The sequence below is a fragment of the Gymnoscopelus microlampas genome (assembly GCF_963454915.1).
Source record: "Gymnoscopelus microlampas genome assembly, chromosome: 16".
Lineage (NCBI taxonomy): Eukaryota > Metazoa > Chordata > Actinopteri > Myctophiformes > Myctophidae > Gymnoscopelus > Gymnoscopelus microlampas.
The window spans coordinates 43,274,272-43,289,879 of record NC_139953.1 but is presented as its reverse complement, the minus strand read 5'-3'; the positions used below and the strand labels follow the sequence as shown (position 1 = coordinate 43,289,879).

At 39.9% G+C, this 15,608-nt stretch overlaps 1 protein-coding gene across 2 annotated transcripts; it reads right to left on the bottom strand.

Moving 5' to 3' along the window:
• Positions 1-899: 899 nt before the first annotated feature.
• On the bottom strand, positions 900-15,480 carry tatdn3 (TatD DNase domain containing 3). Of its 2 annotated transcripts, XM_084081899.1 has the most exons (10): positions 15,299-15,480; positions 14,129-14,161; positions 13,338-13,411; positions 10,051-10,135; positions 8,650-8,712; positions 5,927-6,036; positions 3,483-3,538; positions 3,221-3,333; positions 2,018-2,098; positions 900-1,168 (listed from the first exon to the last, which is right to left on the bottom strand). In XM_084081899.1, exons 1-10 carry the CDS (start codon positions 15,353-15,355, stop codon positions 1,034-1,036), a joined length of 807 nt encoding a protein of 268 aa, XP_083938025.1. In that variant the 5' UTR covers positions 15,356-15,480; the 3' UTR covers positions 900-1,033. The 2 variants fall into 2 exon arrangements, with proteins under 2 accessions (XP_083938025.1, XP_083938026.1); XM_084081900.1 differs by lacking the exon at positions 2,018-2,098.
• Positions 15,481-15,608: the final 128 nt, after the last annotated feature.

Genomic DNA, 15,608 nt, shown 5'->3' with positions numbered 1-15,608 from the left:
TACAATCCCACTTGGTAACAGCTATTCTTCACCATCAGTTCATTCAACCATGTGTTTCCCCATCAAGTCTCAATCTCACGGGCATCTAGTACAGATGCTCTCCTGCACATCCCCCTAGGGAGGCAGGTCCTCTGGGCACGTGGGCCCTGGGGCAGACCAAGGACCATCTAGTACAGATGCTCCCTGGAAGTCTCCCTTGGGAGGGAGGTCCTCTGGGCGCGTGGGCCCTGGGGCAGACCAAGGACCATATTGGGGGGGGGGATTATATCTCCACGCTGGCATTGGAACGACCTCGGTATCCCCCAGGGTTCAAAGTTGTTCTTTATTGTTACATCTTGTGTACAGGTACATACGAGTAAAACGTATTTTGGTTTGGCTTCCTTCAGACAATACAGCAGCATCAGCAGAACAACAGAATAATGATAGAAAGATAAGAGTGCAAAAAAATAGCAAAAAGAGAATAAAATAGAGCAGGGGTCTTCAACGTTTTCAGGCCAAGGACCCCCTAACTGAGAGAGAGATGCAGCAGGGACCCCCTCTATATCGTATAAAATTGTGTTTCAGATAAACTTTTGCTGCTCTTTTTTCCCTCTACACCTATAACTCTTTGCCAAAAATAGCCGATCTACAAGCTCACAACGCCTCGCAGCGCGAGGCGTTGTGAGCTTGTAGATCTGCTATTTTTGGCTTAAGTTCTCCTCAGAAAAGGGATGCTAGGGTTCAAGTGGTTGATGTAAAAAAATATATATATTTCACACAAAGATTTGGCGGACCCCCTGTAGTAACTCTGAGGACCCCCTAGGGGCCCCGGACCCCCTGTTGAAGACCCCTGGTATACACCAACAGCATTTTTTCCTAGTAGCTGCACCTAACTTTGTGTAAACAACTTTGTGGCTAATGTTGCCCAGCAAAGTAAAGTCTTGAGCTCTCTGCTGGAACTGTTGCCCCCACGCTCCGGAATAAGCGGTCGTCGATGGATGGATGGATGTGCGTGTGTTACTGTGTATGTTAATATTAATAAAGTGCGATGGCGTTACATTTTCCTAGCCTTGGGGAACAGTCTGAATGCATTGTTTGTGGTGGCCTGCTGAACGCTTTGGGACGACACGCCCTTGACGTCAGCAATGTACTGGCACGACATGAAGATGTTCCGGGGTTCGTTCCTCACCTAGGGAACAGGTCAAACAGGAAACAGATACTATTAGATCAATAGCTGCCATTTAAAGAAGAACACCTTTATCCAACAGTAACAGTAACATAATGTCTAATCCATACATTTACTACTGAGCTACTCTGATGTTCAAAGCAGGATTATCCACAAAGACCTAATTTATACTTCAAAATGTTTTTAATTTTTTATTCTTGACTCAATTTTTTGTTCATCTAATAAGACATGCCACATGGCTAAAATACATTAGATTGGATGATATGAAAATCAACGTGCAGAAACTGACTGCATTTTGTTTTTGTCAAGTAGGTTATTGTTTGTGTTTTAATGCATTTCAAAGCCGGATTAATTTGGCAAGCCTATAGCCTGGAGGAGAGATTGATTTACTAACCAATATCAAATGACCAGCTTAAAAACCATGCAGCTACTGTAAATCGGTTAATTATTCCAAAATCTAATAACATTCAGTATGCTTTGGAAAATGTTCCGCAGAAATGTCCAGTGAATTGGTTCAACATGCCAGACTCAGACAGCCAGTATTGCCCTGATAAAATAGTATCTACCGTGTCTTCTAAAGCTGTGGTCAAGTCAAGCAAGCAAGTCAAGTACCCCCAAGTTGATATGTATTTGGTCGCAGACCCCCATCTTAAAATATTTTGTGCCAGGGACCCCCAGAAGAGAATATCTATGCTGAAAACATAACATTTGTGATATTTTTCAAATATGTTCAAAAATACAAAGTACAAGCTTGCAGCTTGAGCTTGTAGATCTGCTAATTTAGAAAATATTATTTCAAAATTATTTCAAAATTATTATGTGATATGGTTTATTATAATGATAAAGACTTGCCTGCTTGTCAGGTCCCAGTGCAGGAGAGTCCGTTTCCAGGCAAATGTGTTCCAATGGAATCTGCTTGATCAGCTTGGCTCTCTGACATGATGGTAATAATCACAATCAGTATCAATTACATGTACCGTAATCCCCAAACTAGTTCTGGGCGATATGGACATAATTAAATATCATTATATTTTTGACCAAATGCTTCAATATTGATATTTTGACAATATCATTATTTTTCTCCAAATGTTTTAAAAAATAGAAAAAACGAATAGTCAATCTACAAGCTCATAAAATCATCATATCAAATATCACTGTATGGCCCCGTCCTACCTCAAACCCAATACAAAGGGAGGAGAGACATGCACATCCACACCCAAATTTGGGCAGGTGCTACGCGAAAAAATATAACATGAAAACTGATGAGAGAACGCTCGCACACTGTGGGCTCCAGTTGTAGGAGTATTTTTATTGCACCTGAGTGCTGCTGTGACGTTTTGGGCTCTCACCTTCCCTCAGACTGAAGGCCAGTTCAGTTCATGTCAAGCAAGCAAAAAAAAAAAATCAGTACATGGGCAATCATAACCCTTTAAAATACTGCTTTTACACTAACTTTATTGCTGCTCTTTGGTAGGTGTCCTCAGCCAAAACGTGACAGTCCAGTTCAGTAAGTGCATACAAATACATGTGTGTAGGACTTTATGGCCTCTTCAAGACTTACAGAAGTCTTTACACAGTGGTAAAATGCTGTAAAAAGGTGAGATTGTAGAATGTGATAGGTGTATAGTCATCATCATGGTGTTGATATGCAGTAGATGGCACCTCAGAGTCAACCACATGTACACGTGCATGCCCACACCTACAATAAAAACAAACCCCTATCCCAACCCCACACAAACACATAGGACAACTAAGTTAGATATTTGTAGTGTAAAATATACTTTCTGCTTAGCAGCAGAACGTTGGGGGAAAGAGTCACAGTCCCTGGATACTTACAGTACAAGGACAATATATTGATTTTATATCTATTGAGATTGCGATATGAGACCAATCGTCTGGGATTTTTGTAGTAATAGTGATATGTTGTCTTTTCCTGGTTTTAATCACTTAAGCCCTATTTTAGAGTTTCACAATATTTGAGTTTCTTCAGCCCTACCTGTACCCTAAGTAAACAAATAAACACACACACACACACACACACGCACGCACACCTACCTGTTGGTTGGTGCAGACGGCAGGGGGAAAGGAGAGGAAGTATCCAGCCTTCACGGCCTCCAGACCCACCGACGGCCTCCCAGCAAAGTTATGGAGCAGAGCTCTGGTGACACCTGAGAGAACCAAGGAAATTAGACTGACCCTGGAACCAATCACCACATAACTTGGCATAACTTGCCATATGCTCTCAGCTTCTAGCGAAGCTCTCCAAGAGAACAACTGAAACGATGATCGTATTCACACCTGGCCATACTGTACGCACCTTGTTCTCTCATGGTTGCTATGGTCACCTGAGCAGCAGATCTTGAGTGGACGTTCCTGTGCATTGGGGAGCAGGAGACAAGGAGTCATCGTCATCATCATTGTCAGAAACGGCAAGGTTCATTTCCCCTCCGCTCCACAAGGAGACACCACAATGGGATTCAGACTGGTACCTGTGGTGGTGACCTCACTTCCTCCCACTATAAAAGCAGGACTGGATTCCCATTTCTCCCCTTGTCCTTAGTTTCCAAACACATGCGGCCGGCCTGTGTGTTTGCCGTGTGCTGCCCATGTGCTGATGTTTGCCACACGTCTGTTAAACCTGCTATAATGTAAGTTCCAGTGTTTTACTTCTAGTGATGTGGATTAAGAATTGAAGAATTGATGAACTTGAGTTATATGGATATTTAGATGTGTTTAATATTATGAAGTAAATACTTGGCCAATTATTATTTTGATGATATACCTTTAGTGATGTGGATTAAGAATTGAAGAATTGATGAACTTGAGTTATATGGATATTTAGATGTGTTTAATATTATGAAGTAAATACTTGGCCAATTATTATGTTGATGATATTTATGTTTGATATTTTACCTGGCATGATATTCTAATTTGTTTCTTTGAGTCTTTGTTTAGAACCATGGCATCATCATGAAAACCTACTGTCATACTATTCCATCAGTATCCGGCTAAATAAACTGGATATTTGATTGCAACCTTGTTTCCTGGTGGTTTGTGGCTCCAGTATGAACTTAAACCCATTAATACCTGGAACTGTCATGTTTAGATTTGAGCTAAAAAGCATTATTTTACACTTTAGGCTATTTTTGAAAAATCATGAAAATGTGTGCAAATCTTTGAACATAATATATTTTTAAAGCGAACATTTTTAACTCAAACCTTTGCTTCTGGGGGTTCCCTAGAACAAAATATTTTGATGGGGGTCCGCGGCCAAATACATATAATTTTGGGGGTCCTTGACATGAAAAAGATTGAGCACCACTGATATAGAAACATACGTTTTTCAGAAAACTGTTGAGATTTAGGAGACATGTAGAATCGGCTTCAGGTCTCAATGGGTTAAAGCAAAAATGTCAGTCCTAATGTGCGATTTGTGAAACAGTATGAAAAGGAGCCCCCCCCTTCCCACAATAGCATTGTTTCCTAAATAAACACAATATGTAAAATGATGATGTTTTAGTAATACTGTTCCTGCTGTTCTACATACAGCCAACCAGGTGAAGAAATCACAGATTGAGGCTTTAATCTTTGCTTTTATATGAAATATCCGAGACTTGAAATCCGAAGGCGTTGTGAGCTTGTAGATCGTCTATTTTCACAATATTTTACTGTGGAATCCAGTCAAACAAAATGTAATGCCTCAACTCCTACAATTCCAAGTACTTGTCAGGGTGGGGGGTCCCCAGTTCAAATACGATTATTTTGGCGGGTCCCCTGTTCAAATATGATTATTTTGGGGGGGTCCCCAGTTAAAGAAAACTGAAGTCTTGAGAACCACTGCAGTAGACAACCTTTCCATTTCGGAAGACCAGTTCAGCAACGTTTAGCTGTTGCACTTGTGTCTTGGACCAGTGCCCTAAAGTTCCTCTGAGCTGGGAACGACTTGTTCCTTAACTCAGAGACTGAGCCAGAATCCCTGTACTCTTCAATTTCTCATTCTCAGTAGCCACTCTGAACAATCTTATAGAGAACATACACAGAAATGGCTCGGAGACACCTAGACTTCACATTTAGTGGAAATGGGGAAGTGCATGGGCCGTAGAATATACGCTATAAATATCACTCTCTATATATATATATATACGTTAAGCATACAGTTACACCGTGTATAATCACTGTGTAATCGCGGTTGGCACTCATATGGCTGAAGATGTATTTGGATGTACCGCATTAACCTTTATATTTATACTTGATAGGTTGAAAGCTGTGCACACACATGATCTTTTACAGTGAAGCCCTCATGGCCCCAACATGCATGTCTTTTTTTTTGGTGTGGGAGTAAACTGATGTTCAACCCATTAAAACCGGGAAAGCATCTGTGTCACTTTTAGATTCATTTAGGCTATTCAAAAATAGCAGATATACAAGCTCCGCGCTACGAGCTTGTAGATCTGCTATTTTTGTAAAATCGTAAAAAAATTGATATATTTGAATATATATATATATATATATATATATATATATATATATATATATAATTTTTTTTAGGATTTAGAAAAACTTTTTTTTTTTCGGCCTCAGGTCTTAATGGGTTGAAACCGGGAAAGCATCTGTCATTTTAGATTTTAGCTATATATACTGTATATACAGCAACATAAGTTTTTCAGAAAACTCTTTTTAGAACAGTGGTTTAGAACAGTCTAATAATATTTCACATTGCTACGGATGGTCCTGTTCTATTGGGGTTAACTGATTGCTCACACGGGCAGGTCCAGCTCCTTGGCGATCTGGAGCTGTTGGATGAAGACAGCCATCTGGTCTTCTCTGTCCTGGGCAGTGGGTGCACACCATGGAGTGAAATCCAGCCCTATCTGGAACCATGGGGGACACAGAACAAAAGGACACTCCTTATGAAACCAAAGGAAAAAGGTTTATTTGCACCGGTTTTGTAACCACCCACAACATGTCTCACAGATACATGCACAGATATTGTTTGGGTGGAGGCTGTAGGGAGTCTAATGTGCTTTTACACTACTAACCCCATATTTCATTCTCTATCACAGGGGTCTTCAACAGGTGGTCCGGGGCCCCTAGGGGGTCCTCAGAGTTACTACAGGGGGTCCGACAAATCTTTGTGTGATAGGAGTTTTTATTTTACCTTAACCACTTGAACCCTAGTATCCCTTTTCTGAGGAGAACTTTAGCCAAAAATAGCAGATCTACAAGCTCACTTGTGAGCTTGTAGATCGGCTATTTTGGGCAAAGAGGCTATAGGTGTAGAGGGAAAAAAGAGCAGACCAAGTAAACAAAAAATGTTGAATCTGAAACACAATTTTATACGTTATTGAGGGGGTCCCTGCTTCATCTCGCTCTCAGCTAGGGGGTCCTTGGCCTGAAAACGTTGAAGACCCCTGCTCTATTACACACGCACACACGCTTGCTCGCTCGCTCACTCACTCACATTCCTATGCGAAACATGGAACCCAGTCACCCAGACATAATCCTATGTATCCAGAGAGAAACATGTGTTTCATGTTAATCCCCCCTCTCCGCCCTCAGTTTCCTATCACCCTACAAACCTCACAAATATTTTTAAATAACAATAATTAGGGTTAGGGACCAGGCTGGTTGACTTTGGCTCTTTAATGCCCGTCTCTTAGCATGTGTTAAAGAGGAGGGGATGATATGATGACAAATGATATGTTTCGTATGTGTGTGCATTCATGTCCTTGATAAGACAGTCTCTAGATGGTTCTATGTCATTAGAGAAGGAATTGTGCGAGTGAGAGAGGATGTGTGTATGGGACAGTCTGTGAAGGAAAGAGTATGGATGCAGCCGGTGTGCCTGAGAAATGATGTGTGAGAGATTTAAGAAGTTACATGACAAGGGCTTAGGAGGCCAGTTAGACTTTTAACAAGTTTAATCCTCTTGATGCTCAAAAAAAATGGTCATTACAGTCTTGTGCTGTTTCACTAATGCGGTCGGGCCACGTGTGTGTGTGTGTGTGTGTGTGTGTGTGTGTGTGTGTGTGTGTGTGTGTGTGTGTGTGTGTGTGTGTGTGTGTGTGTGTGTGTGTGTGTGTGTGTGTGTGTGTGTGTGTGTGTGTGTGTGTGTGTGTGTGTGTGTGTGTGTGTGTGTGTGTGTGTGTGTTTGCAAGCGCAACTGTTATCACTAAAGGCCCATAGTCCCATACCATACTGGTGTTTGTTGACATTTTCCAAAGCATACTGTACCATGGTTTGTTTGATTTTCCATTCAGTTCAGTACAGTATACGAAAATGAACATACAGACTTGAAACTTGCACGAGATAAGTAATCAAGTAGTAAGTAATAAACAGTAAACTTTATGACGTTTTAAGGCACTTATGGTCTACAACACTGAGTCAATAGCTGTGTCCCAATTCAGGGGCTGCACACTTTCAAGCCTGCAGCCCATGGAGGCAACTATTCAGGAAAGTTTGGTGACCCTTTAATGAAGAAAAGTAAAGTAATGGGGAAACCAAACTACAATTAATCATACAAATCGATGAGATTGATTATTAAAGAAAAATTAAAAAAAATAGAATAACAGATGTTGGGGTCAAATTTCAAATTTGTTCCCTTTTTTTCTTGACATTATAGGTGATAGCAAATAGCAACAAAATAGCAGAAATAGCAATGTTACACATTGTGTACTTGTAGATCAGCTATTTTCACTATTTCTGTGTGACACTGTTGTTCAAAGTGTGAAACAGGGCATCAATTTGTTGATAAACTAAATGTAAATAATAAGAAAATATCCAATAGCTGCAGCCCTACAAAGCTGTGAACAGACAATGACATGTATTGATGGTGGTGTGGTCTGTTGAATGTCCCTAATCTAGAGTAGACAATGGAGTTGGCTTTACTCTTCTACAGATGACAATGTGGTGAAATACCTCTCCCCTCCTACTCTGTAACAATCAGCAGAAGATAGGGCAACTGTGTGTGTGTGTGTGTGTGTGTGTGCACAGATTACTGAAACTATGGCCCACATCCTCAATGGTTGTCATGCGTACAGAGGGCTTTACATTTGTAGACATGATAGAATCGTGGATCTGATTGCAGACAGTATCATTTACACATTCAGGTCACCTGCACCAGTGCTGTATAAGCACTCCACGTGAAGCCGAGTATGTTCAATCTGTGTAGTGATGTCTCAATGTTCTCTGATATAGCAGCAAACACCCCTGATATTGTTGTTGATGAGAACAGTAGAGAGGTTCTCATTCTAGAGGTTGGCTACGTTTGACCACAGCCTAGAAGAAGCCTTTATAACTAAAGTGTTGAAGTATCAACTGCTAGAGCAGACCATGTCGCAACTGGGGTACAACTGTAAACTTATAGTTTTCATATTTGGCAGCCTTCAAGAATTCATGTGTGTGTGTGTGTGTGTGTGTGTGTGTGTGTGTGTGTGTGTGTGTGTGCGTGTGCGTGTGCGTGCGTGCGTGCGCGCGCGTGTTACCTCTCCGACACCGACTAGACGATCTCTGTGTTTGTAGAAGAGTGGCAGTGCAGACTCCAGGTCCTGGAAACATGGCATATTGTTTTGTTTTTGCTTTTAAACACAAATCACAATGCGAATCACAAGACATGTGGTGAGCTTGCAGATCAGCTTTTATTCCCGAAAAATTCTGAATATGTAGTTCAATAAAATAAAAATAAATTACAAAGTTCAGTTTGTATTTTTATATTTATATTTACTTATCAAACTTAATGTCCTTTTTAAATATTTAAGTTTACATAATACATAATTATATAATTGATATAATATAATTATGTCAAATCTGCACACTACTGTATGTAACTTTCCTCTTCTACCCCGGATTTGAACCCGTTTTCCTGCGCAAGTGCTGACATTTTTACCATTGAGCTAATGGAGCCTGCCTGCTTGCTCGGGGGATACATTGAATCTTTGACCATCAGGTCAAAATCCGAGTCAGATCCTGTGTCTAGGTCAGACATGACCTTTGACACGATCTAAATGTCTCAATAGAAGAGCAGGGAGACAAAATACAACCACCCCAATTGTATAAGTTATATTGTATTAACATACTCTACCATACAGATTGGACACAATTTCATTTCATTCATTTAAAGGACAACTTTGTTTTTTTACAACCAAGGTTTATATTTTAGCTTGTAATTAAAATAAATAAAAGACGAGTGTTATTTTTTTTTCATTGACTGCTTTCTATAGTTTTAGCAATTTTCGCGATCTTTTTTACAGTGGGCGGGGGCATTCTGTCCGGTGGCTAAATATGCCTTTTTTACACAATAAAAACGGTCCTGTGGTCTTTGATGGCCAGATGTGAGTTATTGGGGGCTAGAAGAGCTACTGTAATTAATAATAAAGAAAACGCCGGGTTATTGTGTAAAAAATACATATTTAGCCACCGGGCAGAATGCCCCCGCCCACTGTAAAAAAAGATCGCGAAAATTGCTAAAACGCAGTAAAAAAAATAATAATAACACATCTTTTACTTACTTTAATTACAATCTAAAACATAAACCTTGGTTGTAAAAAAACAAAGTTGCCCTTTAAAAAGTTACAATTAAATGTTCTAAAAGAAAAAGGTTTTTCAAATTGAATTTATGTCAAAACATCGGTAATAATCAGTGGTCTAGAACTCTCCTAACACGGGATCAGCATCGAACAAAAGAATCTGGCATTGATCAGGCTGTAATGTTTTCACACCACAAGGAGGAACCCTGCATGTGTTGTGTAGAACCAATGTTTTCTCTACCTGGGACGCCACTGAGCAAAAAGAGATGTCATTACTTCTCTCTTTGCTTTCCCAGAAGAAGTGAAGTGAAAACAAACAGCTGCTGAGCAGAAAGGTGAGAGGATGTTTAAATAATGTACCTCTGGCTTCACGCTGCGCTGCTCTGGGCTCCCACAGGCCTGCAGGGGATGGAGGCCCAGGCATGGTGCCACCAGACCTGGGTACCTACAGTACGTGAATGATGGGTGGAGGAGGTGGTTAACCACATGGATTACCCATTAAGACCTGGAACGCATCTGTGTCATTGTTTTGATTTGAGCTAAAAAAACATTATTTTACACTTTATTATTTGGCTATTCAAAAATAGCAGATATACAAGCTCATAGCGCGGCACCGAGTGCCGCGCTATGAGCTTGTGAGTTGTATAGAAAACGACATTTGTAGAATCGGCCTCAGGACTTGATGGGTTAAAGCAAATGAAAATATGACCAAGTCCTAATTTGTGATTTGTGGGACAGTTTTATTCATTTTTAAAGGTGGATATTTCATCTTTTAACAGCAACCTTCGACAGCCAATACCACAGGAAGCCAACCCCCCCCCCCCAACCCCCCCGCAATATGCTAGTGTTATGATTGATGCAGAGTTCCCAGTTCCCAAAAACAGCATGTGTGTGATTCTTATGCATTATGTTATTATAAGTGGGTGTGGCAGCAGACTAGAGGTATTGAAACAGCGGGTCTGTGATGATTGGAATGTCTCCTATTATTGGAATGTCAGCATACCAGCAGGGAGAAACATGGCTGAATGATAAACACTCTCCCTTCTCCCAGCGATGGAAGAAGTACTCACCTGTTTTTTTACTTAGGCAAAAGTATCAATACCCTATTGTAGAAATAGTCACTTGTTACAAGTATAAGTTCGGTATTCAAAATTTACTTGAGTAAAAGTACAAAAGTATTGGCATCAAAATGAACTTAAAGTACCAAAAGTAAAAGTACTCATTATGCAGAAGGTCCCATTTCACAAGTTTTCAAATGTATAAAATGTATAAAAAATCCTTTGAAAATAGCAGATCTACAAGCTTACAGCGCGTCACTTTGTGGCACGTTGTGAACTTGTAGATTGGTTATTTTCAAATTGCAAAAGTATATAGGTCTGAAGTTGTTTTGTAATAATACTCAAAATCTACAAAGTAACGTAACTTAAGTTTTCAAATAATTGTAGTGGAGTACACGTACAATATTTGCCTCTGAGATGTAGTGGAGTAGAAGTAAAAGTATTGGAAATTGGAAATACTCCAGTAAAGTAAAAAATACCTCAAAATTGTACTTAAGTACTTTCCACCACTGCCTTCTCCCAACAGCTAACCTTTCTGTGCCTGTGAGAAAGGCACTCATCCCCAAAGTACAGTACTGAGCCGCCCAGTGGCCAATAATAGAAGTTGAATTGGACAACTCAAGTGTGTGCACATTTTTATGAATGTAAAGCAAGCAAGTGCTCTAATTGGTGGGAACTTTCTGGGAAGTAACTGAAAGAAGGAACTTTTTACTTTACTTGGGTATTTCTATTTTGTGACACGTACGTTTTGTGATACGTCTACAACACTACATCTCAGAGTCAAATATTGTACTTTTTACTCCACTACAATTATTTACTAGTTACTTTGCCGATTTAGATTATTAATACAAAGCATGCCGTACATTAACTGATAAATTATGAAGTATTAGTATAGGTTAATCTACCCAGCAACACATAAGGTAATTAAAGTAAAACCAGCTGCAACATTAAAGTGATTTAATACATTAAAGTCATTACTAATAATAATATGACTTTTACGATTGATACTGCAAGTATATTTTAGTAACAATATTTTTACTCAAGTAAAGTTTTGAACGCAGGACTTTTACTTGAAACAGTATTTCTACATTGTCGTATTGCAACTTTTATTTATAGCAGCACTATGTAACTTTTGAACAACTATATAGCATATTATGTCCCACAGAATTATAAAGTTCCATGTTTAAGCAATGGCATCCTTCCATAAATGTATAGACACAGGGGGGTCCCTGCTAGGGGGCTGGACTGCATTCTTATAGGGGAGACATTGATGAGTTTCATCAGGGACGTGCACAGATAGACTCTAGGTGGCGCTAGAGCACCTGCCCTTTGCCCTCTTGACCAGAAGTGCCCTTTTGAAGTGTGCCCAGTTTACAGCAGGGTTCTTCAACAGGGGGTCCGCCAAATCTTTATGTGATATGATTTTTCTTTTTACCATAACCACTCGAAATCTAGCATCCCTTTTCTGAGGAGAACTTTAGCCAAAGATATCAGATCTACAAGCCCACAACGCCTCGCGCTGCGAGGCGTTGTGGGCTTGTAGATCGGCTATTTTTGGCAAAGAGGTATAGGTGTAGAGGAAAAAAAGAGCAGACCAAGTAAACAAAAAAAAAGTATAATTTACTTGAGCACCTGCCCCTCAAAATGTCTGTGCACGCCACTGAGTTTCATCCTGGCATTTGCCAAGACACCAAGGCAGAACTGCCAGTCAAAGTGAAGACATCAAATAAAAGGTGAGAAATGACCGACTGTGTCAGAAGCTGCAAGGTTCATTTCCCCTCCGCTCCACAAGGAGACACCACAATGGGATTCAGACTGGTACCTGTGGTGGTGACCTCACTTCCTCCCACTATAAAAGCAGGACTGGATTCCCATTTCTCCCCTTGTCCTTTGTTTCCAAACACATGCGGCCGGCCTGTGTGTTTGCCGTGTGCTGCCCATGTACTGATGTTTGCCACGCGTCTGTTAAACCTGCTATAATGTAAGTTCCAGTGTTTTACTTCTAGTGATGTGGATTATATTGAATAATTGATGAACTTGAGTTATATGGATATTTAGATGTGTTTAATATTATGAAGTAAATACTTGGCCTATTATTATTTTGATGATATACCTTTATGCATAATATAATTTAAAGGCCATATTTATGTTTGATATTTTATCTGGCATGATATTATAATGTGTTTCTTTGTGTCTTTGTTTAGAACCATGGCATCATCATGAAAACCTACTGTCATACTATTCCATCATATCTGGCTAAATAAACTGGATATTTGATTGCAACCTTGTTTCCTGGTGGTTTGTGGCTCCAGTATGAACTTTAAATCCTAACAGACTGCTTAGAAAAAGTTGCTGATATAGACGGTCACTCTGTGGACGTTAGGGGCCTTGCAAACGTGTGTCTTGGTATTGAGTACGAGACAGCAGGTGCAGGCTGTACGTGTGGCACAACAGCAAGGTCAAATCCATGTTGTAACCATGTGTCCTGGAGGAACAGCCTGAACTGTTAACTTCTCACTCAGTGTTCTAGATAAGAGTAAAGAGGAAGCAACAGCACAAAGACATCCACTGTGAATGAATGGTACCAACCTGTCACTGAGCTGGAGGACTCTTTCGAACTCACCCACCTCTTCTGTCACCGCAACCAGGGTCTGCACCCCAGCCTATTGACACACACACACACACACACACACACACACACACACACACACACACACACACACACACACACACACACACACACACACACACACACACACACACACACACACACACGATTTTGAAGAGCAGTTGGGCTCTATTATATAATAAATATAATATCACTATTGTGATATGTGAAATAATCTGCAATTTTCCCCAGAAGAAAATGTTAATACAGTGTCCCATCAAGTCCAGACGGATCTGCCAGTTCAATCACTTTAAACATATTTTATACTTTGGCTATTCAAAAATATCAGCTATACAAGCTCATAGTGCATCACTTTGTGCCGCGCTAGGAGCTTGTAGATCTCTATTTTTTGAAGAATCACGACAATTAGTGCAAATCTTTGAATATGTATACTATTTTAAAGCAAATATTTTTAACTCAAGTCTTTGCTTCTGGGGGTCCCTGGAACAAACTATTTTGAGATGGTGGGGGGGACATGAAAGAGTTTGAGAACCACTGATATAGACACAGGTTTTTCAGAAAACTGTTAGGATTTAGAAGACATTTGTAGAATCAGCCTCACGTCTTAAAGGGATAGTTCACCCCCAAAAAATATTTGATGACCAAAAAAATGTCATTTTGGGGTTGAACTATCCCTTTAATGGTTTAAAACACTGCAGTAACTCAGGGCAGACTACTTCCTGAGCCTCCAGAACAACAGATCAACACTGACCTCTGTGGTCCTCTGGATCACCTCCTCTAGATCCTACAGACAGAGGATTGAACAGGTTCATTCATTTGATTTATTCTGATCTGATCAAAGCATAAAGCACAAAAGTTAAAACAAAATCCAAAGATAAAATGTAGAAGAGCAGAATTAATAATACAAATATTGTATCTATTAAAAAATAACAACATACATATCAGTTATCTTATGCTGTTATCTTATTTTTATGTATCTGCTATGTTTTATTGTATAATTGTATTTTCTTCTTGTCCTATGAAAAGCACATTGAATTGTCTAGTTGTTGAAATGTGCTGTTGCCTTGCATACACATTTTTTCAATAAAATAAACATCTGATCTAATAAATATACATATAGGCTATTAAGGCTAAACTACAATGGATAACAACTGAGATTAAACTGCATCAGTCAAGAATAAGAAAACACGTGAATGACATGTTTAATTAGGACTAGCCTTGATTACAAGACTATCATATATTAAATGACAGTCTTGGATGATCTTACAAATAGTGTTTGCACTTTCTCCCTTTTCGGTCCCTACATCTACTTAAACGTTCAAATTTCAAATATAAAGTGCTTACCCCATGGCCAAGGATGTTACAATTATGTACGGGTTCTAAGAAGAACCCGTATCTTCCGTATTGTTCAATAAAAAGCATTTTAATCCGATCGGTGGCCATTTTCCTCATAGAGTTGTAATGTATCAGAGTGCAATACACCTCTCAACCGATAGGGTCACGTAGTTGAAACCGGAGAAAAATAGGCCACCAATCGGATTAGAACACCTGATTAGAATGCTTTTTATTGAAAAATACGGACTATACGGATATTTCTGAGAAGCCGTATATAATTGTAACATCCGTGGACATGGGGTTAGTACTTCATATTTGAAATCTGAACACCAGGTTGAACATCATCCAAGAACTCATGATGATGACAGATGACCGCCGTGTTGTGATTCAAGGCTAGTTGAGGACAGAAGAGGGGAAACTAGACTGATTTATACTTCGGTCATACGCCGGGACCGGGTGGCGCGCGCCAAAAATAGGCGATCTTCAAGCTCACAAGAGCTTGTAGATCTGCCATTTTCGGTATCATCATTCACAACCAGCCTGCAACTGAAGGCTGACAGGTTGTTGTCAACAACAGCTAGCTTACCTCTTCAAACTCACGGGCAGAGATGTGACAGTGACAGTCAACGAAACCATTCTCCATTTAAAACAAACTAACCAACTTGAACTTGGTGGAAAAAACAACTTAAACAATGTAAACTAATACACCTTTTATTGTTTTAGTTGAAGTGTTCAGCTGAGCATGTGTTAAAATAAAGTAAGCGGAACCTTTCCTCTAAAAAAAAAGCATAATAATGTCTCTTGTCGGGCACATTACGCAGGCGGACCCCGGGGCGCGAGACGAGACGCCACGCCCACTTCCTCCACAGTGTTGCCATGTCGGCTTTTTAGAAGCG